The following is a 25996-nucleotide window of genomic DNA, read 5'->3' on the forward strand; positions in this document are numbered from 1 at the left end:
CTAAGCAGTCAACTATTCCTGCATATTTCACTCCTTAGGGCTATATTGACTGCTTATATTTGACTGCTTAGGCAGTTAGGGGTTGCGCAGTTGAACAGTGCCTAGTGCAGCATTGTCACTGCAGGAGTAGGTGGTGGTGCAACGGTTGTGCAATCATAAAACCGGGATTCATGAGGTTATCCTTCTGGAATTTGAAATATGGACTGTTTGTCGTGATAACTCTAATATTTACTTCGTACTTGGTCAGTATAGGAAATAAAAACCTCGTAAAAGACCTCGGCTTCGCCTTGGTCTTTTACTCGGCTTTTATTTCCTATTTTGACCTCGTACTCAGTCAATATTAGATACATATCCAAAAAATTCCATTAACTCGTCGTTGTCTGGCCATGTCTGCATCTATTATACTCTTCATTGCACTCATACAATTGCTTTCTCCACGCCGACTCTTTATATCCAAAATGCTTGTTTAATTATCAGACTGTCTCTTATATTGGTACACACGTTTCTGGCTAATAATGTTTTTTTCACACCATTTTCAGATGTTAATGAATGCACCGGTTTGAAACATGAGTGTCATGATGATGCTACTTGTACAGACACAAGTGGTTCATACACGTGTAAATGTAATTCTGGTTATGATGGAAGTGGTACGACCTGCAATAGTAAGTGTGAACAGATTGGCATGTAACCTGAATGCATTTCCATGTGTTAATATCCGTACCGACCAAGCATCATTGGCCAGGGCGAAGTTTCTCATGTTGCTGACAGGTGGGTCCTTTCAGTCCAGGTTGATAGTGCTAGTAACAACTAGCATAGCTTATCCACACACTTTCCCATTCCCAGGATGGTTGGCAAGAATCAAATGTTTGGAAAAATCGCTACAGATTGGATCAAGTGCATCTTGACGCCCAGCTTTTGCATCAACTGTTGCACCTAAAAATGTTGGTCGCGCAAGGAGAAGCTTGTCGTTTGGAGTGACAAGTGATCACCGCTGCTTTTCCTTGTCAGAGTCAACAATATACTTTGTTCTTCAGCGTTGGGAGTGGTGTTGGAGTAGAAATTACTGACTAGACGTCGCGGAGGGGAGATCTTTCCTGCGCAGGTTTGAGTTTGGACGTATTTCGGAATGGTCAAGTGGAAATTCAAAATTGTTTATTTCAAGAAAACCCAAAAAAGATGATGGGGACATGTCCTCAGTGCTAGAAGAGGTTTTCTACTATCTGCCGGTTTATAGTATTTGCTAATTGAGGACGTAGCTTGCTGTTTTATCAGCGCTTGTAATTTGGCTATTTTCAAGACGATCATTTGTGGCGTCAAGGGATGATTGCCCTCGTCTTCTGGGATACTGGCGTGGCTAAGCGGTGCTGCCCCAAGAACTCTTCTAAGGTGAGGTAATGTTGGCTTGATGGAACTTTGTTCGAAGCTTGTTCCTGTACACTGTGCCGTGGCTCGTTTGTAGACCCATAGATCATGCCAATATCGGGCCAATATTGAGGGTGTGCCAATTTGATGGTTCCCTTATAAAGATTTTTCGCAGGCTTTGGAATGTCGATCTACACACCAAAGCAAACCTACCTGCAAAATTTGAACGAAATCTGAGAGATCGACTTGCACAAATGTTCTGGTTTTCACAGACATGCTCTCTGAAGTAAGCCAATTTGGTAACCGAACGTTTTCGTTCCCTTCTCATCATGGGGAAGTACAGGGAATAATGGAAAAATGCCAAAATACAGCAATTTATAGGGCTACAGCAAAAGCATAGATCGAGAACCTCACGCTATACGTGTGGGGAAAAAAAACATTCGGAAGAATAGGTCAAACAGAGGGTTAAGGTGAAGAAATGACTAAAACATAATGAAAACATCAGTGAGGAGAAGCATTCCTGACACTTCCACGAGGATTGGCGCTGATGATTTCATTATGTTTTAGTCATTTTCTTTTCCTTTACCCTTTGTTTGACCTGTTCCGCTGAATTTTTTCCACATGTGTAGCGTGAGGTTCTCGATCTATGTTTTTGCTGTAGCCCTATAAATTGCTGTATTTTGACATTTTTCTATTATTCCCTGTAGTTGTCCATGATGAGAAGGGAATGAAAACGTTCGGTTACCAAATTGGCTTACTGGGCTGTGTGGATTGGGTCGGCGCTCACACCTTTTCTTTCGAAATCAATATCTGTTAGGTGCTCTCTTCTTATGAATCAATTATCAGAATATCGCAACCAAGAGGACAAGCTCTGTGGTCACCATTCTTTATCGTGACTACTTTACTATGACAACAATAACGGACATGAGAGAGAGTGGTGTGAGATGTACATGTTAAAGGAAAAAAAGGAGAAAAAGTGTTATTGCAGTAATAATCAAGAATGTGTACCAGACAGCTTGTTGCCATAATAAAGTTGTTATATCCAAAAAATTCCATTAACCAGTTGTTGTCTGGCCATGTCTGCATCTATTATGCTCTTTATTGCACTCATAAAATTGCTTTCCCCACACCGACTCTTTATATCCAAAACGCTTGTTTAATTATCAGACTGTCTCTTATATTGTTACACATATTTCTGGTTAATAATGTTTTTTCACACAATTTTCAGATGTTAATGAATGCACCGGTTTGAAACATGAGTGTCATGATGATGCTACTTGTACAGACACAAGTGGTTCATACACGTGTAAATGTAATTCTGGTTATGAGGGAAGTGGTACGACCTGCAATAGTAAGTGTGAAAAGCTTTGCATGTTGGCTGAATGCATTTCCATGTGTTAATATCCGTACCGACCAAGCATCATTGGCCAGGGCGAAGTTTCTCATGTTGCTGACAGGTGGGTCCATTCAGTCCAGGTTGATAGTGCTTGTAACAACTAGCATAGCTTATCCACACACTTTCCCTTTCCTAAGATGGTTGGCAAGAATCAAATGATTGGAAAAAATTAAGTCGCAACTAGGATATGATGTTGTAGCTGCTCAGAAGAAAAGAGTACAACAAAAACAACCAGCATACTCATGAGATTTGAGCCCTGTCTTGAATAGTGTTTTATCCCCAATGGTTCTCCTGCCCCGGTAAGATAACAGTGAACAATTTAACCCTCATTCCGGGTTGTGGGGTCCAACGGACCCCAGGAGTATGATTTTTGAAATATTTTTATATTGTTGCATCGCATCTCCCTGAAACTTCATGTATTCCTCAACAACACAATAACCGGGATAAAGTGTCTGGGGTTAGAGGTTCATGATGGATTTCACTTTTATTACGGAAAATGTGGGCGGGGGTCCAAATGGACCCCAGTAACATAGAACACAGGGAAGTGCAACAATTGCGAAAGTTTTGGTATTTATCTCATGGTCATCGTATACATGGATGACATCCACTGAAGTATGAGGCCCTACAAGAAAATGTTCTTCTACAGCCATAATCCCTCATTCCATGTTGACTTTTTTCCTACGTTCCCAGTATATTGGGGTCCTTTTGGACCCCAGGAACGTTTTGGGTGGTGTTCTTGCAAACTTGCAAATGATCCCGACAAACTTCAGAGCCGTCAACAAAGGCTGTTTGGTCAAGGCATTGGTCTATGGGAAGGTAACACAGCCAAAAAATTTCATAAAATGGAGAGGTTGCAAGTACTTTTCTAATTGTCCGCAAAGGTGTAATTATATTAGGCCCACAAGTAACTACAGTGTACATGTAATTACTTGTGGGCCTAACATAATGTTAATTTTAATTTTGGTTTGAATCGCAGTGAAAAGACCATTTTGGAGTTGAGAAGTGAAGTTTAAGAAGTGCAAGAATACCACCCATGACGTTCCTGGTGTCCAAAAGGACCCCAATATACTGGGAACATAGGAAAAAGGTCAACATAGAATGAGGGTTAAGCACTCACTTGAATGGTACCCTCCCCTGGGGCTTGTAACCAAAGCGCATGTGCACATTTGGTGTTGTGTTTCTCATGTTCTTGTCCAATCTTGTCCTTGGTGGTGTCAGGGTCAAAATTGTATTTCTTGTTGCCCTTTCTGCTGATTATCAGTCAGAGAATCTGGAAGAGAATGACTTGGAGGTACCGTAAAGCATCGTAAGAGCACCCCACCATCTCGTCCTTTCGTAGTCGCATTGTGGAGGTAGCGTCTTGTCTTTAGGTCATACGACACAGATCTTGTACACACATTGCATGTTGTACAGTAAATGCATGCTCGATTTACCTCCAAGCGGACACAAGCTCCTCACAAAAACTGCCAAGTGTGACCTCAGTGTGCTAAGGTTCCCGCACCGAATGCACTTTGTTGCACTCTACTATACGGGTTTCCTTTCCCTGGCTGTGAAATCAAGGCAGAGTCGCTTAGTGGCCCGAGACGGGGTGCTCTGGCGGTACTTTACGGTAACGATCAATGGTGCTTCTGCAGTCAAGCATGAGTTGCCAAGCCTTTCTCCTCCATACTTGTATTACCAGCTCTCTTTGGTAGGATGATGACGATATTGTGCAGAATGAGCACAATTCCCAGCACACTGTTACAGTATGATATCCCGTCTTATGCTATGCTGGCATCATCATGCCTGCTTAAACTATCTAGCAAGACATACAATTGTCACACAGCAATGAAGCAAACAACTCTTTCTCGGAGTTTTGTTAGAAACACTCATCAGACAGCTTGTATTACTGGCTCTGTCCACTGGACGTAGAGCACTATACGCAGCCTGAGGACCTTCGACAACCGTCAAGACCTACATAATACCTGTACTCTCTTGCAGTCTACCTGCTGCCAGACAAGAAGCAGAGGAATACGCCGTGTCGCTAGGATTCACACAATGTGCTTTTGTAGTTTTTTTTCTCTGATCGTGCACGTGTCGCATCACTCTGTGCCATGTCCGTCAGACACCGATGAATGCATGGCCGGCAGCTATCCGTGTGATGGCAATGCTACATGTGTGGACACTGTAGGTGCGCACACATGCACCTGTAACACTGGCTACACAGGCAATGGAACACAGTGCTTCGGTAAGTGAAGTCTGCAGTCTGCATTCTGTGCTTGGGGATTACGCGCAGCTTTCTTTTTCGCATATCACTTTCAATGGACATAGCTGCTCGACTCTGTTAAACATTTTAAACACAATTCCTACAAACCACTGTACTAGTCTAGAAAAGTGGGAACATGCGAATTGAGTTCTCTTGATTGTAGCCGTACATTAGTAACAGCATGCATTGACAACTACTCAAACTGAGGTGGACAAATACTATTATTCCCATAGCTATGCAAAAGACGTTACTTCAGTAACGTATGGTGCTAGCCAGGGTCCACACCGCTTTAATTCCCGTAGCTATGCAAAAGAAGTTACTTCAGTAAGGTCTGGCGCTAGCCAGGATCCACACAGCTTTAATTCCGTGGTAGTGTGTTTGTACCGTTGGCATGCCTGGCGCTATCCCGTACCTGTCCCATACTGTACCATCAAAGACAGCTGGCCACAATACTCAAATAGGGCTGCAAGATGCAAGATCATAACGTGAAGCAACTTGGAACAATGAGTATGTATGCGAAGTGTATCGAGGGAATGCATGAAGGGCGATAGTGCGGGTTCGAATCCCAGGTTATGTCTTGAAAAAAAAACTGCATTCTAATCAACTAAATGGCCGGTTGATTTTGTCTGTTGGAATGCCAATCGCGGGTCTATAAAATTACTCTTTGGACGGTTAAACCTCTCCGTCAAGAAATGGACATATACAAACTGAGAGTAACTGTCCACCACTGTAACCAGATACTATAAAACTGTCAGAAAGTGCAACAACTAGGCACGAAACTGACTGTGATAAAAAAAAGTAAATTATCGTATCCGTTCCTGAAGGGAACTCACGACGGCCGCTAACACCCGATAAGCCCTAGCGGCAGATGCAGCGCCTAACGGTTGGGGTGAGTGGGTAAGTCGTACAACTGTGTGATAGGTAAGAATATTTGTCCGAAGACGATCGACCCATGACCATAGAAGACTCCGAGTACTGAGACATTCGACCACCTTACGCCTTAGGTCTCAGTATTCTGTCAGTTATGTACTCCCCGACTTGTAGTGCGTGCCCTGCCGCAATTAGATCGGCAAAGCTGAGCTAAGTCAACGAGATCTAGCTCTATGAGTCGCGTATCAAATCACATAATCAGTGTGTTCGTTAGCTGTAAAAATCGATGTTTGCCTGATTGGGGGTTATGCGGGCTTGGGTATTGGGCTGTGGGTATCGGGCTAGGGTATCGAGCTGTGGGTATCGCATCCTTGTAGTCAAGTGTAGAGGTTCGAAGACGCTCTCAAAAAATGCTCCCTGATCAAAAACAATCTACATCCTAATATTAGAATCCGGCATTATAGGGCACCCGGCTTCGTATGGAATTCCTAGAGAAATCTACTAGTACATTTTTCGGCTGGGAATATCGTTAGTGATCCTTCAATCCCAGCCTGATTATCCTACGGGAGCATTGTCAATTATGAAGTAATTGAGATACTGCTTTTCTCATTTTTCAGACGCTGACGAATGTAGCACCGGAGAATCAAAGTGCGATGACAGTGCAACATGCACAAACTCTGCTGGCTCATTCACTTGTGAATGTAACGATGGATTTCAGGGAAACGGCACACTCTGCACCAGTGAGTTACAATCAGCAATATTGCAATTGAGAAAAAGAGAGCCAGTTGGATGTACATGTGACTACTATAATATTAGACGATGTCTGTAGATGGGTAGAATGTGAAGTAACAACAAGATCAAAAGATGCAATAGTGCAGATAACAACGGAGAACGATTCGAACAAGTTTTCTTTCAACACTCGTCAGGAATCATAGTTGAACTACAGTGCATTCATCGCAAACAGTCCTGCTGGCTTTTGAAAGTCCGATTTGGGCCGAATTGAGAAACAAAAACCATCAATCTGGGTTTGGGATCGGCTTCTCCATACCTTTTGCCATGGCGCACCTGTCCTAATTTTGTAAAACCTGGCTTAATTTCTTTTTCCCTGTTCTTGGTTTTTACTGCCTCAAATGTTGCAAGGAGTGATTGCATGAGTCACACAATGCAGGATGTACTGTAGTTTTCACGATATCTACAACTATGTGTGGGAGACACCAAAAGTTAGGTTGCCAGTTTCCAATAAATGGACTGTAGTGAACATTGAAACGGAAATAAACTTTTATAAAACAAGCAAACAGAAGTACCACGTAGTGACAGTGCTCAAGGTTACAAGTGTGATTTGAAAGAGTGAAAGTGAGATGTGCAAATCAAGTGTGTACTATCAAGTGTGCTATGGCTGGTTGTTTGTACGCGTGTTTGCGTGACCACCCCTCACATACATTGAGTAAGACCACAAAGGGTTAAAGACAGTCAGTGCAGTGCGTACATGTTTGTCTGAGTGCTACGCACATGCCACAGTTCAGAAATGCAAATTGCACTCAGCAGCCACCAGTTCGGTCGATGTGTGTACTATCAAGTGTGTTCAAGCAGGGCCATTGGGAGGTATTTTAGTGTGGTACGGTCAGCCATCTGAAGTACAATTTACTTGTGGGGAGGAGTTGCTGCGGCGAACATTTTGGAAATTTAGAGCCCAAATCAGTGCATTTTATTGATTCACAGGGTACCTGGGGCAAATAGTAGTACGGTCAATACCGTAGTGACCGTACCGTGTCCGATGCCCCTGTCAAGTGGTTACTATCAAGTGTGTACTATCAACGTAGTAATCTGCGTGGAATGTCTCACCTTATGCTGTTATCACAATGAGCGAGAGATCGCGGATTCCACACCTCGAATGGGTAGCGACGCCTGGCATGAGAACACGAGAAAACATACTCCACACTTGACTCGTAACCCCGCCCCACTCATTTCCCTGGAGCCCACATATTTCTCCAGTGCTTGCAGTGAGCAATCTACTGATAGAGTAATGGGAGGAGATTGCACTCCAGCTACACGTGCTTTTGCGCGAATCTTCTTAAGAACTGCTCGGTCTGTTTTCTTCTCTTTTGTTCAGGAAAAGGCGCAGGCTCCAACACTTTCACCATGGTGATAGCTGTTTCTGCCAGCCTCCTGTGTATTGGCTGTGCAATCGTAGGCATTCTTGTTGTCATTCGCCGACACCAGAGTTTAGGGAGTTTCGTCATCAAAACCGGTAAGTCGGAGTTAATGAGAGTATGTGGCATCCCGGTGCACTACTGTTGACTTGTGTCTGTGCATGTGCAAGCAAGTGTGTGTGTGTGTGTGTGTGTGTGCATGGAGAGAACTGTGCAGATGTGTGCGTGTGTGTGTTGTGACAATATGACAATGTGTGTGTAGACAAACATTACGATTATGTATTTGTTGTGGTGACATCTGTCATCAGTGTGTCATGCCTCTTACCTCATTGTAGCTTCATCCGTAGTCCGCTTCCATTGTCCTTGTTCTATATTCTATTCTATTTCTTCTAGTGCTAGTCGTTTCACTTCTCATCTTTCCTTGAAATAGTATATTTGAATTGTAATTGTTTTCCTGCAACGATCGCTCGTGTTATTTATTTGTGTCTTGACTTCATTATTTATTTCCCCAGCGCCTGCAAGGCTGCATGCGCATGCTAGCTTCTGTGTTCACGCGTGACTAATGATGTCATCGCTATGCCTTTGCTTGCTGCGCGTAGTCGCGTAGCTGGTCTTGTTGTTTTCTTTGCTTCGTTCGAGTTGCTGTTGCTCGACTTCGTTTTCAGATCTATTTTCTGCATTAGATGATGGCCGTGATGGCTGTCGCTGCAATAGCAGCTTCAGCCACGACGGGCCTCTATCGGTTGCTCTGCCGCCATGTTCGACGCCATGTTTTAGACGTGTCTTTTCCTGGCCAAAGTGCTGGTGATTTTGTGTTCTTGTTGTTCTTTTCTTGTTCTCTCTCCTTTTCCAACTTGCATTTTTCGTGATTCATACATTTCCACCAAGAGGCTGCCGTTTGCGCTGGTGTGTTGTGTTGGGTGAAGAGGGGTGATAGAGAGACTAGATAGCTCCAGTTCTCCCACAACTTTGTGGTGCCGAAACCCGGGAAAGAGCCGGGAAAGAGTCGGGAAAGTGTTTTCGGAGTACGAGTGTCGTAGTGATTTATTTATTTTGTCTGACCCTCCAGGAAATCGCGATTCCCCGGATGCAACAAATTTCGAGATTTTGGCCCAAACCCGCGATTTTCAGCAAAATCCGCTATTTCCCGCGTTTTTTGTTGTTTTCTGCACTATATCTCACATTTGTATGCACTTTTCACGGAGTTCTTTCCATGATCCTGTAGGTTATTTGCACAGTACGACTCCCGAGTAGATAAACGATGCCACAAATCCGCAATATTCTGCAAATAAATCCGCGAATTCCTGGCAAGTTCTGCATCATTCCGCACTTTTCGTCGCATTTTTTGTTACTTTCTGCCGCAATTTCTTGCGCAAGTTTTCGAGAGTTTTTTCCGCAAATTCCCGCAGGGACAGTTTTGTGAGACGAGAGTTCTTACTGTGAGTTCCTACTGTGTGTTCCTACTGTGTGTTCGTGGAATACTCGAGTGAATCATGTCTACCAAGTATCTTGTCCAGCCGTTTTCTGGCAAGGATGGTGAAGACCTAGAGGAATTCTGGGCAAAGTTTTTAGTTTTGGCCACTGCCAAGGAATGGTCCGACGAAGATGCACGCATGCATCATCTACCTTTATATTTGCAGGGCGATGCATTTCAAGTGTTTGCTCGAATGGCAGAGAGTGACAAAGGCAAACAAGCAGAGGTCAAGAAAGTTTTAGTGAGTGCGTTCAGTGTGACGCGGTCCAGAGCGTATGATTTGTTCAAGCGCCGTTGTTTGCGTGTGGATGAAAGTGTCGACGCGTATGTGGCCGATTTGCAGCGTTATGCAGCGCTGTCGGGGCACAAACCGGGTGGTACCGCCAGCAAGGATCCGATCGTGATCGAGCAACTGATCGCTGGCCTACAGCCCGAATTTGGCCGCCAGCTGAGAATGTCGCTGGCTGGCCAAGAGCTGACGATACCTGCGTGTCTAGAGCGTGTGCGTGCGCTCAGAGCCAGTGAGACCGATGCTCGGTACACAAGCAGGTTCAGCCAGAGCGTTTCTGCTAGTGCCAGAACCAGTAGTTACAGTGGAGGTGTACACCGACCTCGCAGTACTGTTGTCTGCTATAACTGTAATCAGCCTGGGCATGTCCAGCGTAACTGCCCAGAGTTCAAGAAGAAGCAGAAGCCCCGTTTCAGTGGACCAGTAGTGTGCCACTTTTGTGATCAGCCTGGTCATGCAAAGCCAGCGTGCCCTGAGAGAAGGAAGTGGCGAGAAGCCAAGGCAGCAGAACGTGTGGCGGCTGCTGGTACGTCGCATAGTAGCAGTGACAAGTGCCTGTGTGCGATGTCCACTGAAGCTGCCCCCTTGCCAAGGATCTATGTGGACGTGGAGTCGGCCAAGCCGGGTGACTGGTGCCGTGGAGAGGCCATGCTGGACACCGGTTCGCCTCGCACGCTAGTGTCGTCTGGCTTTATACGTGCGGCTAAGATGTGTAGCCAAGTGTTGGCGGTAAAGCAGGAGAAGCTCCTCGCCCTGGATGGTGAAGCCCTGCCGATTTCGGGGTCAAGTTCACTAACGATTCGTCGCCTGGATGGACCCGTAAATTTGCCGCCTACCCGTGTTGTTGCGTTTGTAGTTCCTGAGCTGTCGGTTATTAATGCTGACCTGTTGCTGGGATCTGACCTTGTCCGTGCCATCGGTGGCGTCAGGTTGCAGTACTCTGAGTCAGGTGATCTGCGGTCCGTGTTGTTTGGTTTGTCAACCGCCAGTGACCCTGACCCTGTGTCGTCTGTCGTTAGTGATGCTCTGCAGTCGCCGGATCAGCACCCGTCTCGGCATGTTAGCCTGGTGCAAGACGGTGAGGACGTGACGCTATCTGTCGAGGATGGTCAGGTAAAGTGGCTAGCAGCTGAGCAGTGTTGGCAGGCAGCATGGAGGTGGAAGGACGACAAGCCAAGAACCGGACGCATCGGCAGCGGCATTGGGGAGTACCCCCGGAAACTTAGTGATGATCAAGAGAAGCTGTTCCAGCAAGAAGTGGACTCCTGGATCGGTAACGGATGGCTCATCGAGCATGATGAAGAGGTACACGGAGCTCCTGCTGCCATTCTGCCATGGCTTGCGGTCAGCCAGGAGCACAAGCCTACTACACCTGTTAGGCCTTGCCTCGACTACCGTGCGCTGAACCGTGCCCTCGTTTCTCAGCCCGGTATGGATGCCTCCGTGTGTGGCGAGAAGTTGCGCGTGTGGTGTACGCACGATGCCAACGAGTATGAGATGTTGGATATTCGAAAGGCCTATCTGCAAGTCCGTATGTCACCTGAGTTCCTATGGTATCAGTGCGTGAAATGGAGGTGAAAGCTGTACGTGATGACCCGCATGGCGTACGGGCTAAGCGCTGCACCGAAGTTCATGGACGTAATAGTCAAGTGGTGCACGCGAGATCATGATGGTGTTGACAATTACGTTGACGATCTGTACGTCCCGAAACCGCAGACAAAGGCTGTTGCGGATACACTCGAGCGCTATGGCCTGCGCACGAAGCCAGCTGATCCAGCCAATTCCGCCCGAGTACTTGGACTTCAGCTGTCCACTGGCCAAGATGGTCAAACCCGTTGGAAACGTCGAGACGGAGTGAGTCTCGAGTGTGGCAAGCTGACCAAGCGTGGTGTATTCTCGTGGTGCGGCCGACTGGTATCGCACTATCCCGTGTGCTCGTGGCTGCGACCTGCCTGCAGCTTTCTGAAGCGCCTAGCATATCGTGATGGTGGTGGTTGGGATGATGACGTCCCCAATGATGTGGTAACCTGTTGTGCCGAACTAGCAAGTCGCGTCCAAGATGAGGATCCGGCCACAGGCGTGTGGAATGCGTCAGTGAACGAGCAGCAGCTCACCGTGTGGTGCAATGCGTCTGATGTCGCATATGGCATTGTTGCCGAAGTTGGTGGTGAAGTCATGGAGGACAAGTCTTGGCTTCGCGATGCCGACGAGAAGAAGCATATCAACATCGCAGAATTGGAAGCAGTAATCCGTGGGTTGTCGACGGCAGTCGAATGGAACGCCAGCAACATCCGTCTTGTCACTGATTCCAAGACCGTGTATGGCTGGGTGAAGTCGTGCCTGAATAATGAGCGGCGTGTCAAGTTGTCCGGTCTGAACGAAGTGTTGGTTCGCCGACGCCTAAACATCATTGACGACATTGTCGCGACCGCGAAGCTGTCCGTCACCATTGAGTGGGTACCGTCCCAGCAGAACAAGGCTGACAAGCTCACGCGTGTCCCAGATTTGTTCATCCCCTGCTGGAAGAAATCAGCCAAGCCAGATGTAGTTGCTGCCGTCTCTGCACCCCCGGAGATTGTGAGTGCTATTGTGTTACAGGACATTCTTGATGCGCAGAAGTCTGATCCTGTTGTTGTTAGTGTGATTGAGTCTGTGCGTCATGGTCGTGAGATTTCCGACCCGGTATTTAAGAAATTGAAGTCTCAGTTGTCTGTATCTGATGATGGTTACTTGTATCGTAGTGTGAAGGTACCGCCGAATGATGTGCGTGTTGTACCAGTTGTGTCTCAGTCATTGCAGCAGCGAGTGGTGTGTCGTGCCCATGCTGTGAGCGGTCATTCCAGTTGGGAGACCACATGGAAGCTGTTGCGTGCGAGTTGTTATTTTGCAAATATGGCTGTTGTTTGTCAGTCGTTGATTCAGTCGCGTGATGTGTGTGCTGCTGCTAATTCGAAGCGTGGGCCTGTTGCTGAGCCAACACGTCCGGTTATTCCATCTGGTCCGTGGAATTTAGTACAGCTCGATACCCTTGAGTTGGGTCCGAATAGAAGCCACCGGTATCATTGTGTTCTTGTCTGTACTGATATGTTTACTAAGTGGGTCGAGGTTGTCCCATTGGTTCGCCATGATGGTCCGTCTGTAGCAGCTGCGTTTGTGGATGTATGTTCCCGCTGGAGTGCCCCAGCAGTTGTACGTTGTGACAATGGAACAGAATTTGTCAATCAGGTAGTTACGTCTTTGTATGATGCATTTGGTGTAGAGGTGCGACATGGTGCAGTGCGTCATCCGCAGAGTCAAGGTGGTGTAGAGCATTTTAACCGGACTTTGCTGACTTTAATTCGCAAGACTGTGCAGGAATCCGACGATTGGGTGTCTGCTTTGAATGTATTATTCTTCTAGTGCTAGTCGTTTCACTTCTCATCTTTCCTTGAAGTAGTATATTTGAATTGTAATTGTTTTCCTGCAACGATCGCTCGTTGTGTTATTTATTTGTGTCTTGACTTCATTATTTATTTCCCCAGCGCCTGCAAGGCTGCATGCGCATGCTAGATTCTGTGTTCACGCGTGACTAATGATGTCATCGCCATGCCTTTGCTTGCTGCGCGTAGTCGCGTAGCTGGTCTTGTTGTTTTCTTTGCTTCGTTCGAGTTGCTGTTGCTCGACTTCATTTTCAGATCTATTTTCTGCATTCGATGGTGGCCGTGATGGCTGTCGCTGCAATAGCAGTGTTGTGTATCGGTAGAAAGACTTTTCATGGCTCATTTTTGTTGTGGTCCTTTCGTTTATTTTGGTTTGTTTTGCGTTCTGCTTTGACTCGTATTTGACTGGTTTTGGTTGCATGTATAGTTTGTACATGATTCAAGTGACGGTTACGTCATTGTCATACGTTGTGTTTTGTTGCGCGCATGCTCGTATGCTGCCATAAATGTTAGTCTTTTTCTTCAGTTATCAGTTTACCTCGTCGTGTCCGGTCTTCTTGTCTGTCCGTCTCCGTCTTGTCAAGAGATTATGTAGAACTCTTAGTTCAGTTTCGTTGTTGCGTGTGGCGGGTCGGATGGGCAGGGAGGCTGGGCCCCTGACGCCTGGACAACATGTGCGTGTGCACAAAATTTGGCGATCACGCCAGGATAGTCAGGGAGACGAGGAACTGGAAGGAACTCCGGTGCGAAGGAAATGCATCGGGAACAAATCACCAAAACGACGTCGTCTGAGCTGAAGGCGCTGAGCGAGGAAACGTCTGCGAGGAGTGGCTGGCTCGTCGGAGCTGAATGCGCTGAGGGCAGATGAAATGGATGAACCTCTGCGAGGAGTGGCTGGTCCGCCGGAGTTGAATGCGCTGAGGGCAGGGACGTCCCGCGAGGTGGCTGGTGAGGACGACGAGGTTGGTACGGCGGAAGTCGTTGGAGCTGAATGCGCTGAGGGCAGACGAAGACGGATAAACTTCTGCGAGGAGTGGCTGGTTCCTACGACCAGGACGGTGCGAAGGAAAACGCATTGTGATCAAATAACCCCATGTGAGTGTGAAGCGGAGTTCGGAAGGTGCTCCTGCTGTGATTTGTTGATTAGTTTGATTCGATTTGTTTGAGTGGTTTGGTTTGCTCGATTTGTTTGTTAGTTCGAGTTTGGTAGTTCGGTTTGCTCGAGTTGTTTGATTAGTTTGTTTTGCTCGATTTGTTTGAGTTTGATTTGTTTGTCCCTGGTCGGACGTTGACTTTCGTTGGAGTTTGTTGGCGTGTCGATAGTTTATTTGGTTATTTGTTGCCTCTTGTAGTTAGTTTGATTAGTACGCTTGCGGCGTATCCGCATATGGCACAGTGTTCGCGGTCCTCGTAGAGCCCTGAAAAGGTCTTTGGTGGGGAATATGTTGTGTATCGGTAGAAAGACTTTTCATGGCTCATTTTTGTTGTGGTCCTTTCGTTTATTTTGGTTTGTTTTCCGTTCTGCTTTGACTCGTATTTGACTGGTTTTGGTTGCATGTATAGTTTGTACGTGATCCAAGTAACGGTTACGTCATTGTCATACGTTGTGTTTTGTTGCGCGCACGCTCATATGCTGCCGTAAATGTTAGTCTTTTTCTTCAGTTTTCAGTTTACCTCGTCGTGTCCGGTCTTCTTGTCTGTCCGTCTCCGTCTTGTCAAGAGATTATGTAGAACTCCCTCCGTCTTGTCAAGAGATTATGTAGAACTCTTAGTTCAGTTTAGTTGTTGCGTGTGGCGGGTCGGATGGGCAGGGAGGCTGGGCCCCTGACGCCTGGACAACATGTGCGTGTACACAAAAAGCAGCTTCAGCCACGACGGGCCTCTATCTGTTGCTCTGCCGCCATGTTCGACGCCATGTTTTAGACGTGTCTTTTCCTGGCCAAAGTGCTGGTGATTTTGTGTTCTTGTTGTTCTTTTCTTGTTCTCTCTCCTTTTCCAACTTTTCGTGATTCATACATTTCCACCAAGATGCTGCCGTTTGCGCTGGTGTGTTGTGTTGGGTGAAGAGGGGTGATAGAGAGACTAGATAGCTCCAGTTCTCCCACAGTGTGTGTGTGTGTGTGTGTGTGTGTGTGTATGTGTGCATGTGTATGTTAGCGTGTGTGTGTGTGTGCGTGTGTGTGTACTGCTGAGAGAGCAGCTCTGCCCCTCAGCTGCCCATATTATAATGCAATTTCCGCCGGCAGCAGGACCTGGCCAGAGATTCGCGGTCCTGTTTGTGATGCGACTCCCCTTTTCATAGGGGTGACACTTGCCCATCTGGGCAGTCATGCTGCTAGTAGTAGTAGTAGTAGTAGTGTGTATTTGTGTGTGTGCATGCATACGTGTGCGTGTGTGCGTGTGTGTGTGTATTCTGGTGTCCTGAGTTGTTGAGTTGAGTGACGGTTGGGGATTTTTTCCTCCGTCTTCTGCAAGTAGATTTCAGCCACGGGCTGGCTTCTGGCCAAGGCCAGAGCCAGCCCTGGTGACAGGAGCATTAGATAGGTTGCGCTGAACAAGACGACGTACATCTTGCCGTCGCGGGCGAGGAAATAAATCAGTGTCGACACCATGGTCACTTCCGATGTGACCACTCGTACTGAACCTCGTCCGCCTGAGCGCGGAGGCTCTGCAAACCCCCGCTTAGAGTTCGGCTCGCAACGTGCACCAGCAGCAAGGAGATTTGTGTTGGCCATGGGGACGTGGAACGTCAGAACTTTGGTGAACGTGGACGGCGATTTGAACACTGCCTCAAAAAATATCAAAAATTCAAAAAGACAACTCCGCGAGGAGAGAAAAATCGATCTTGTTTGCCGGCAGCTGCAGCGCTACAGTATGGACGTCGTTGGACTTCAGGAGACCCTCTGGTTTGGAACTAATTCCTACCAAGTCGACGACTGTCTCGTCTTGGCGAGTGGCCGTCCGACTCCGTCTGATGGGGAGTCGGCGCGGCGGGGTGAAGGAGTTGCAATTGTATTGCGCAGTCGTTGCAGGGACGCATTTGTTCGCGGTGGCTCGCAGTGGAAGGGGCACAGCTCGAGATTGGTTTCCGCCAGGGTCAAGTTCGAGTGTGGACGGAACCGTTCGCCGTTGTGTATTCACATCGCCGTCGGATATGCACCGACGTTCGCCAGACCGCGCGCTGAAAAAACTGCGTTTTATGACAGCTTGCAGACCTTCATTGACAGCGTTCCAAAGTCAGACCAGTATTGCATTCTTGGTGACTTCAATGCTAGAGTTGGAGTTGGCGAGTTGGATGACGAGTGGAGTGACGTGCGGGGGAAGCATGGTTTTGGTCGTATGAACTCAGCAGGAGAGGAGCTGCTCAATTTCTTGGCACGAAATGGAGCTGTTGTATGCAACACATTATTCAAGAAGAAGGAAATCCATAAACATACCTGGTTTCATCCACGCTACAGGCACCCGCACTGTATTGATTATTGCATCATACCACAAGCACATCGGTCGCAGTGTTTGGACTGCCAAGTAATACGTCATGCGGAATGCGACACTGACCATAAGTTTCTAGGCATGAAATATCGTCTAGGTGCCTTGCCCAGTTCACATGTCTCCCGCAATGGTGTTGGGCGATCGAAACCCATTGCTGTGTCGCGCCTGCGTAGTGGTGCTCCGAAGGATATGGAGGTTGCGCGTGAGAGATTCTCCAAGGGCATGGATGCTGAGCTAGAGAAGGTTTGGACCCCGAATCCGTCCATCGAGGAGTGGTGGAGTACCCTCAGGACGACCACCATCAACGTTGCCAGCGACTGCCTGGGTCGGGAGAGGCGCCCACAGCCAGAATGGTTTACAGACAAGCGCACTGAGATCGAGTCGGTACTCCGTGATCGGGACAGTTGTTACTCAAGCTGGATGTCAACGCGGAAGGCCAGTGATCTGGATTTGTACAAGAAATCTCGTAGTGCGGCGCGGTGCACCATGCGGAGGCTGAAGCGAGACTGGCTGCTGAGACAGGCAAAGGATTGTGAATGGTTTGGCTTGACGGTGAAGAGCGGTTGGGAGTGTATCGGTAACATTAAGACCACCTTGGGTGGTATGCGTCCCCGTGCAGCAACTGCTATCCGAAACAAGCAAGGAGAGATCTTTGACACGGCAGAGGCCACCGGTGGAAGGTGGCGTGAACATTTCGATGGCCTCCTGAACATTGCCAGTGCTTACGACTTGGAGGTAGTGGATTCGATCGAGCAGCGGCCGGTTATGACGGTGGTGTCGTGCCTGAGTGTGATGAGATTTGGCGTGCATTGCGAGGGATGAAGTGTGGCAAGGCATGCGGCGGATCCGAGATATCTGTGGAGATGCTGAAGTACGGTGGCCCTACCCTGATTGCGAGGTTGCATGAACTGATACGGGTGGTGTGGGAGACTGGCAGCGTTCCACAGGATTGGTCTGATGCTATCCTCGTCCCCATCCCCAAGAAGGGTGACCTGGGGTCTTGCGACAACTGGCGTGGGATATCGTTACTGGATGTGGCTGGAAAGCTAGTTGCTCGCATGATTGCCAATCGTCTGCAGGTTCTCGGAGAAAGGTGCTTGCCTGACTCGCAGTGTGGTTTCCGCAGGGGCCGTGGTTGTTCGGATATGGTGTTTGCTGTGCGGCAGATCCTGGAAAAGTTGCACGAACATGCCACGAAAGGTTTCGCTGTATTTATCGATCTGAAGAAAGCGTACGACTCGGTTCCGCGGAGTGCTATGTGGAGAGTGTTGGCTAGACTTGGCGTCCCAGGGAATCTGATCACCATCATCAGTTCCTTCCATAGCGACATGACTGCCAGTATTCGTGTGGGTGGAGACCTGCTTGCACCGATTCGGGTTGAGAATGGCTTGCGGCAGGGTTGTACTATGGCCCCAGTTTTGTTTAACCTATACATGTGTGCAGTCTTCGAGAGATGGCGTGGCGTGATTGCTGATGATGGTGAGCTGGGGATCCCACTCGTCCAGTTTCGGAGGGAGCGGCTTTTCAACACCAGATTGGCAGAGTATCGCAGAGTTCGGCTGACGGAGTGTCAGTTTGCGGATGATTCAGCCTTGCTCGCAGTTACGCATGCTGGTGCTGAGAGGGCTCTATCCTCGTTCAGGGATGTAGCTGGTGCGTTTGGCCTTAGTGTCAATATGTCCAAGACCAAATTCATGGCGGCTGGGGCTGGTATTGTGGATGCCGACCAGACCCCTTTGGATGGTGTTGTTGACCACGTTGAGGCCTTTCGCTATCTCGGTTGTCATGTTACGCCAGACGCCCGGAGCTCATTTGATGTGTCTCGGCGGGTTGCTGCTGCATCAGGTGCGTTCTGTACACTGCGGGAGTCGGTTTTCGCCAGTGATGACTTCAGCATCGCCATCAAGCGCATCGTGTATGGAGTGACTGTCCTGGCGGTCCTTCTTTATGGATCTGAGAGTTGGACCGTCAGGCAGCGTGATGTCCGTCGCCTGGAGTCCTTTCACCTGCAGTGCATGCGTTCCATCCTGAAGATAAATAGTGGCCGGCAGATCGAGGAGCACATCTCCTCTCTCCAGGTTCGCAGGATGTGGGGCGATATGGAGGAGATCGCGGATAAAGTCAGAGTCCGCCGACTTCGATGGCTTGGCCACGTGTCCCGCATGCCAGATCGGATCCCTCGTCAGCTGCTGTACGGCGCATTACCCTCCAAACGTCCACCGCATGGACCCCGTAAGCGCTGGAAGGACTCCGCGAAGTGCGACTTGATGGCTGTTGGCGTTCCTCTGGAGCAGCTTGGTGACATCGTCCAAGATCGACAGGGATGGCGGGTCACCTGCCGTGATGCTGTCGACGCTGTTGTCCAGTCCCGCATGGAGCCTGTGGCGAAGCCCCGTCATCTGTGGCACTTGTGCGCGCAGTTTTCGTCGGCCGCAGGATATTGCGAGGCACAAGTGTAACGCTGTTCGCGCGGCCCGCGCGCGCTGAGTATGGCGTTCCCCGCCCGGTGGACAACACGTCTCCTGGTCTGCCCCGTATGGGGCCACATAGCCAGTCATGGCAGTGGAAGAAGGAAGGAAGGAAGGTATTCTGGTGGGTCACTGCGGATGTGTGCAGATAAGCAGACAAGCAGTGCAACTGTGTGTTTGCTTATTGAGGAGTATAACACATGCATACAAGTGAAGTAGTGTCAAGTTTTTTATTTTTTTATTTTTTACTGAATACCACAGTACCATCAGATGCTGCACAGCGGGGGCGGTGGCATATTGGATGGAAGTGGGGCGAGGCAAAAGTAACTCCTCCGACCAAAGGTCTTGGAATCATCGTAGGAGAAAAGAAACATGTGCATCCAAGAGGGAAGCACCGGCTTTGCAAACGATATTGGGGAGAATTTGAGATTGAGATAGGACAACACAATGGTAAAAGCAGTGCACCGTAGGAAGATGGAGAGAACTGATAATCGGATTTTAAGGCTCAGCGAAGGGGATCAAAGAGGGGTAGAAGGGAGCTGGAGTGCGGTCAGTATAATTAGGCTGGTGTGTTGGCAGAGATCATAGCCTGTCTGTGGCCCACTCCCACTTGCTGCGCCGCAAGTGGTCGTTGACGTTTTTCTTGAACGTGTGCATACCTCTGTCAGAAAGGGGAGACTGCAGAAGGGTAGGTGGGAGCTGATTCCACGTTGCGATGAGGGAGTGGGGAAATGAGCGGAGCGTGTTGTTTTGTGACTGAGGAGGAAGAATACTGGTGAGTTGCGATGGATGATGTGTTGCAGATCTGGTTGTCTCACAAGTAGACATGCGGCATTGCAGTGCGGCTGCTGATGGTGGCAGAATGCCTTTCACCATTTCCGGACCCTCCACAAAGTGCAGCTTGTACAAAAAGCAGAGGCCTGCTACGGTACGGCAAATGTCGAGGCTCGGGAGGTATGATCCATCTCCAATTATGTGCAGGGCACGGCGCTGGATGGCAGTGAGGCGGCCCAGGTGGTGGGGGCTGCGCTCATCCACACCAGCATGCCATACTCTAACACAGGGCGAACAAAGCCACGGTACACGATTGCCTGGTGCTGTGGGTCTAGCACAGTCGATGCCTTACGGAGGAAGCCGAGCCGCTGGGGTCCGCGTACTGCAAGCTGTCGGATATGGCTGCGGAATGTCAGCTGCCTGTCGAAGGTGACGCCAAGAAGCTTGAGGTCCCCTACTTTTGGCACGACTGCTCCTTGGAAGCGTATTGCGTTCGGGGGAGTTGGCGAGCGGGGTGGCTGATGGTCAATGCCTGCGACTTTGTGGGCTCGAACTTGATCCTCCACCTGCTTCCCCATGCTGCCAGTGAATCTACTGCCTGCTGGAGGATTGCCGTCTCTTCTGACAGTCTGAGTCGGGTGGTGATGCACTTTTAGAGAGTTGTGTCGTCGGCGTATACAGCCAGCTTCGCCCCATCAGGCAGTTGGTCTTCTGCGTCGTTGACGTACAGAAAGAAGAGGGTGGGGCCGAGGATGCTGCCCTGCGGCACGCCAGATTGGATTCGGTGGGTCGGTGAAGACTGGCCACCTATGACGACACGGATGTGGCGGTCTGTCAGGTAACTCCGGAGCCAGGCAAGGAGGGGACCACTTATGCCGCACCGCTCAGCCTTGTGGAGGACGCCGTTGTGCGAGACCTTGTCGAAGGCCCTGGCAATATCTACTGCAAGTACCCTGGCGAGGCCTTCACTGGCAGCTGCAAGGCTCCAATCATGCTGAAGAGCAATCAGCAGATCAGAGGTTCCCAGTCCAGTGCGAAAGCCAAACTGCCTGTGAGAAAGGATGTCATTCTTCTTCAGGAAGTTGGACAAGCTGCGGTTCACGATGGACTCCATACACTTAGACATTATGGGCAGTAGTGATATCGGTCGGTAGTTTCTGGGGTTCGACTTGGGGCCTTTCTTGTGTACCGGTACGACGTTGGCAACTTTCCACATGGCAGGTTGATGACCACTGCAGAAGCACAGGGAAAACAGCTTGGATAGGGGCAGGGCCAGAGAGTCGGCACATTTTCTCAGCACTCTAGCGGGTACTGCATCAGGCCCTGTGGCTTTACTTGGATTCAGGGCTCGGAGTGTCCGGCGTACGGTGGCTTGACGGAAGTGGACTGTTGCAAGCGTATTTGCGGTGCGCTGGCGGACATGCGGGAACGGCCCCGACTGTTCTGCAAAGTCATCGTCTAGGCTGCACTTCTGGGCAAAGTACTTCCCGATGACATTAGCCTTGTTGTGGCTTTTGGTGCATTCCATGCCATCGGGGTCAACCAGGACTGGGATGGAGCTGTCCCGGCCATGCCCTCCAACTCGTTTAATCATGCTTCACCACTCTCTGTCCTTCAGGCTGCCCGTCCGGAGCCGTTGCTTGACATGGTCGAGATGTCTGGCTTTGGCTCTTGCTAGACATCTTGTTGAGTCAAGGCATGCTAGCTTGTATGTACACTGGAGCGCTCCATATCTGGGGTCATCGCGGAATTTCCGCCAGGCATTGCGCTTTCCTTCAGGCTGCCCGTCCGGAGCCGTTGCTTGACATGGTCGAGATGTCTGGCTTTGGCTCTTGCTAGACATCTTGTTGAGTCAAGGCATGCTAGCTTGTATGTACACTGGAGCGCTCCATATCTGGGGTCATCGCGGAATTTCCGCCAGGCATTGCGCTTTCTGTCAACTGCTGCAGAGCATTCTGGCGTCCACCAGATTGGGTCCTGCGGTCTGGTCTTGAAGACCTTGGATGGTATAAAGCGTTGCATTCCCTCAGTGATTCGCATGGTCAGAAGCTCACATGATATGTTAGGGTCGTCGCCGATTATTGTGTCCCAGTCAGCCGGAGGAAGGCAGAGAGGCGGGGCCAGTCAGCCCGCTGGTATCGCCATACTGTACGAGTGGTGGGTTGGTCTACAGATGCAGTAAGCTGGAAGTCGGCTATGACAACAGCATGGTCTGATCTGCCAAGAGGTGGTTGGGTGATGGTAGACACAGTTCCAGGCACATCTGACATGACGAGGTCAAGGATGTTTTCTCCACGAGTGGCTGAGGTGACAATAATGTGTGTGCAGGACTGCGGGGCTTTGTCGATGTCAGATTCCAGCTGGGTGAAGATGCTGCAGTCGCTGTCTGCACTCGTCCCAGGTCTGTAGGCAGCACAGATGCCAAATTTCATGCCTGACGGTGCAGCAACACTAATCCAAAGAGTTTCACACTCAGAGTTGATGTCCAGTTGTTTGTGCGCCATCCCTTCTTTCATCCATATGGCGACTCCGCCGCCTTGCGCTGTCCGGTGTCGATGTACTGGGGGGGGGGGGGGTAATAGCCAGGGATTGAGACTTCCGCAACTGTAGCCTTGACGGGCGATCGTTTGGTCTCGGTGACGACAGCGATGTCTACATGCAGGCTTTTCAGAGTATGCTGAAGCTCATCCATTTTGTTGTCGATGCTAAATGCATTCGTAAGCAGAAGACGGAGTGAGGGGGCCTTAGTTTTCATTGTGACCGTTGGAGTTGTTTGGGTTGGTGCATGGCCTACATTGGGTGGTGGGCTCGTGGGTCTGTGTATCCTGCTGGGGTGGCTGCGTACCATGCTGGTCAGCTCGCTTTGCATCCTGCGGCAGCGAATCTGGTGACCGTTCTGCAGAGTAACGTTTGTGGCTGTGAAGGGGGGTTACAGGTGTGCCGGCAGCGGCAGCGGACAGGCCACGACTCGCGCTCAGGAAGTCGTTAATTGTGGCGCCAATCCCAAGTTGCTGTTGCTCTTGATCATGCTGCTGTGCTTCCAGCTGGTTGGTGCTACTGTCGCTACTGCTGCTGCGGTGACTGCTGGTGCTGCTGCGGTGACCACTGGTGCTGCTGCGGCGACTGCTGCTGCTGGTGCTGCTGCTGGTGTTGTTGTTGGCGTTGTTGCTGCTGCTGCTGTTGTTGTGCTTGTTGGGGCTGCTGCTCTTGCTGCTGCTGATGCTTTTGGCCGCATTTGCATTTGTGGAGGTGTGGAATCTCCACGGCCTGCAGTAGAGCGGCCTTGGCCAGAAATTGGCTAACATCACTGTCAGCTTGCAGGTGGCATCAACTGATATCCTAACGGACACTTGCCCGTTTCTGGCTGTGTGTAGGCTGCATTGGTGGGCTTTGACAGGCGTCCCCACTCTTTCCGACCTACGGTGTACAAACTCAGTGAGGCTGTCCACCGTACAGTCGGGGCTCAAGTTGCCCACAAAGAACACCGATCGCTTCTTTCTTGGCGGGCCCGCGGCAACTAATTTCCAACTGTCATTCTTGATGACGGCCAGGATAGGTTGGCTCTTCTCGCAGTTTGATTGCACAGGCTCAGGATTGACCAAGCCGGGGTCGTCCAGACGGGTACGGGTTTCGTGCTGTGCAGAGCCAGAGGTCACGTCGGCCTGCCCTAACTGTTGTCCATCATCTGCATCAGCTGGGTCAAGCTGGTTTGCTGCTGGGTCAAGCTGGGGAGGTTTCGTACGGGTACGAGATTTGTTGCCTTGGGCTTGGTGCTGAGATCGTGCAGGGGCCTTGTCGGGAACAATGGCGGATTTCTGTAGGGAACAAAATTCCTCAAGGAGGCCTAGGAGCTGCGCGGAGAGGTCGTCCACACCCTGATGGAGACGCGCCTCACGATCCCTCGACTCGCTGACATGAAATGTCAGGGTCTGCAGCACGCTGAGCAGAGTCTGCTCTATACCCGGGAGGGAGCAGAGAAGTTTCATCGCAGGCTCTCCTGCGAGCTCGCCCATGGCGAAGAAGTTCTCCCTGACTGCTTTACCTACCTACACCCCTACACTACGCTACCCTACTACACTATGCTACTCTACACTGCCACTAATACTACTGTCCTACTTCCAGACTGGCCTGTTGCCGGCTGGGCTGTCAAACACTACGGAGCTGAAAAAGTCACAACTGTCCACAGTCAGTGCATTCGAAAAAGAAAAAAAAGTTCATACATCTGTCCTACAACCGCCTACTCAATTGGGTTGTGAAACACATTTCCGAACTTTGGAATCCTGAGGCTAACCTTCACTTATGGAGGGAGGGGTGGTGGTGGTGGTGGGGTGGGAGGGGGTGGGGGTGGTGGTGGTGGTAATAGGGGGGGGGGGGGAGGGGTGTTAGCATTAGGTTGGCATGGCTTCAAGTAGTAGTTTTCGCTCCCAATTTAGAATGCATTGAAGACTAAGCAGTGTGGTTGAGAATACCAGTCTCCTCTTAGAGCCAAAGAACTGCCTGAATCAACCTCTACTATGATGCCATCATGACTACTGCTGAAGGAATGTGATAATCACCATGACTACTGCTGAAATAATGTGATAATCACCATGACAACTGCTGAAAGAATGTGATAATCACCATGACAATTGCTGAAAAATATGATAATCACCATGACAATTGCTGAAAAATGCGATAATGACCATTACTACTGCTGAAAGAATGTGGCCGTCACCGTGACTACTTTTTTATTATTTTTTTACTATTCACAAACCCAACTCGTAAAATAAATAATTATGTGGACAAAAACAAACAGCTACTGAGCAGGGGCTGCACTGGGCAGCAGTGATGGTGAGGTACCAGGGGCTCCACCGACCAAAGGTCTCGGCTTCAATGCCACAAGCACGCACCAGGAAAAAGAAACAGAAATGTAAAGGAAAGCTAGATCTTGCTATGGGGAAGTAGAATGGGTAAAAGTACCAGTAGGTGTTTAGAAAACTAAAAACAAAATGAAAAGAGATTGTAAATTATCAGTGTTTGGACTGATGTGCAATGTACATGTAAACTTCATCAACCAAAACTTATGAACTTTTTTAATAGATCTGATACGAAACTCGCACAATGAAGTGTAAAGAAAACAAGCTAAAAAACAGAAAAATAATAAGGCACCCATTTTGATTATCCAGGGGATCGCTCACGCCTGGTAAAAGAATAAACAGAGAAAAGAAAAGAATCATATCAAGTTTTTTGCATGTATGCAAAACACAGCTGGGCACTCTGAGCAAGGCCAGGTACGCGGATTAGCGGGTCCGGCAAGTGATGAGCTCGAAACATTACAGGGAATCTGTTGCCCAGTACCAGTTGCTGTCTCTCAGGTGTCGGTAGACCTTTGTCTTGAATGACTGAAAACGTGTTTTGTGTGGGCGCTGCGACAGCAACCTGTCAGGAAGGGAGTTCCATGCGCCAATACAGCAGTACGGGAACGACCGCTTCACGACGGATGGAGCTGAGACAGGGTGCGTGTCTGACAGTTGATAGGCGTGGCTAGTGGCATTATTGTGCTGGTTCCTGGTTCTGGGGTTGGCTGGAGAAACGCGATGCGGTGGCAATACAGCAAGTAACTGAGGAGGACCAGTAATGAAATGCAATTTGTACATGCACGAGAGAGCAGCAACAGTCTGGCGGACAGCCAGACTGGGGAGAATTGCACCAGGGCCAATGATGCGCAGTGCGCGGCGTTGAACATTATCCAGATGTTGGATGTGGCTGGCTGGCGCGCCCATCCACACAAGCGGGGCATACTCCATCAGGGGCCTCATGAATGCCTTGTAGATAGTCGTTCGGCCAGCTGGCGTTAAAATGTGGGTCGCTCGTCGGAGGAAGCCGAGGCGCTGCTGGGCGCGGATGGTCACGGTCCTGAGGTGACTAGCGAAGGACAATTTGGAGTCAAATCGAACACCAAGCAGTGATATGCTGGTTTCCTCCAGTACAGGGGTACCACCAAACAGGATTTGGGGCAGGTCTAGGTCAGTGCGTCGGAGGGTAGCAGTCATAGCCTGTGACTTGGTGGGCTCGAAAGAC

At 49.3% G+C, this 25996-nt stretch overlaps 1 protein-coding gene across 1 annotated transcript in view; it reads left to right on the plus strand.

Moving 5' to 3' along the window:
• Window positions 1–25996, plus strand: part of LOC135819778 (uncharacterized) — a 37524-nt gene that overhangs the window by 3284 nt on the left and 8244 nt on the right. The window contains exons 2-6 of the mRNA XM_065333047.1: window positions 540–662; window positions 2591–2713; window positions 4863–4985; window positions 6491–6613; window positions 7984–8121. Of these exons, the coding sequence (XP_065189119.1) occupies window positions 4877–4985; window positions 6491–6613; window positions 7984–8121 (370 nt within the window). The 5' untranslated portion in view covers window positions 540–662; window positions 2591–2713; window positions 4863–4876. The remainder of the gene's footprint in view (window positions 1–539; window positions 663–2590; window positions 2714–4862; window positions 4986–6490; window positions 6614–7983; window positions 8122–25996) is intronic.

The sequence above is a fragment of the Sycon ciliatum genome, chromosome 6 (assembly GCF_964019385.1).
Source record: "Sycon ciliatum chromosome 6, ocSycCili1.1, whole genome shotgun sequence".
Classification (NCBI taxonomy): Eukaryota; Metazoa; Porifera; class Calcarea; order Leucosolenida; family Sycettidae; genus Sycon; species Sycon ciliatum.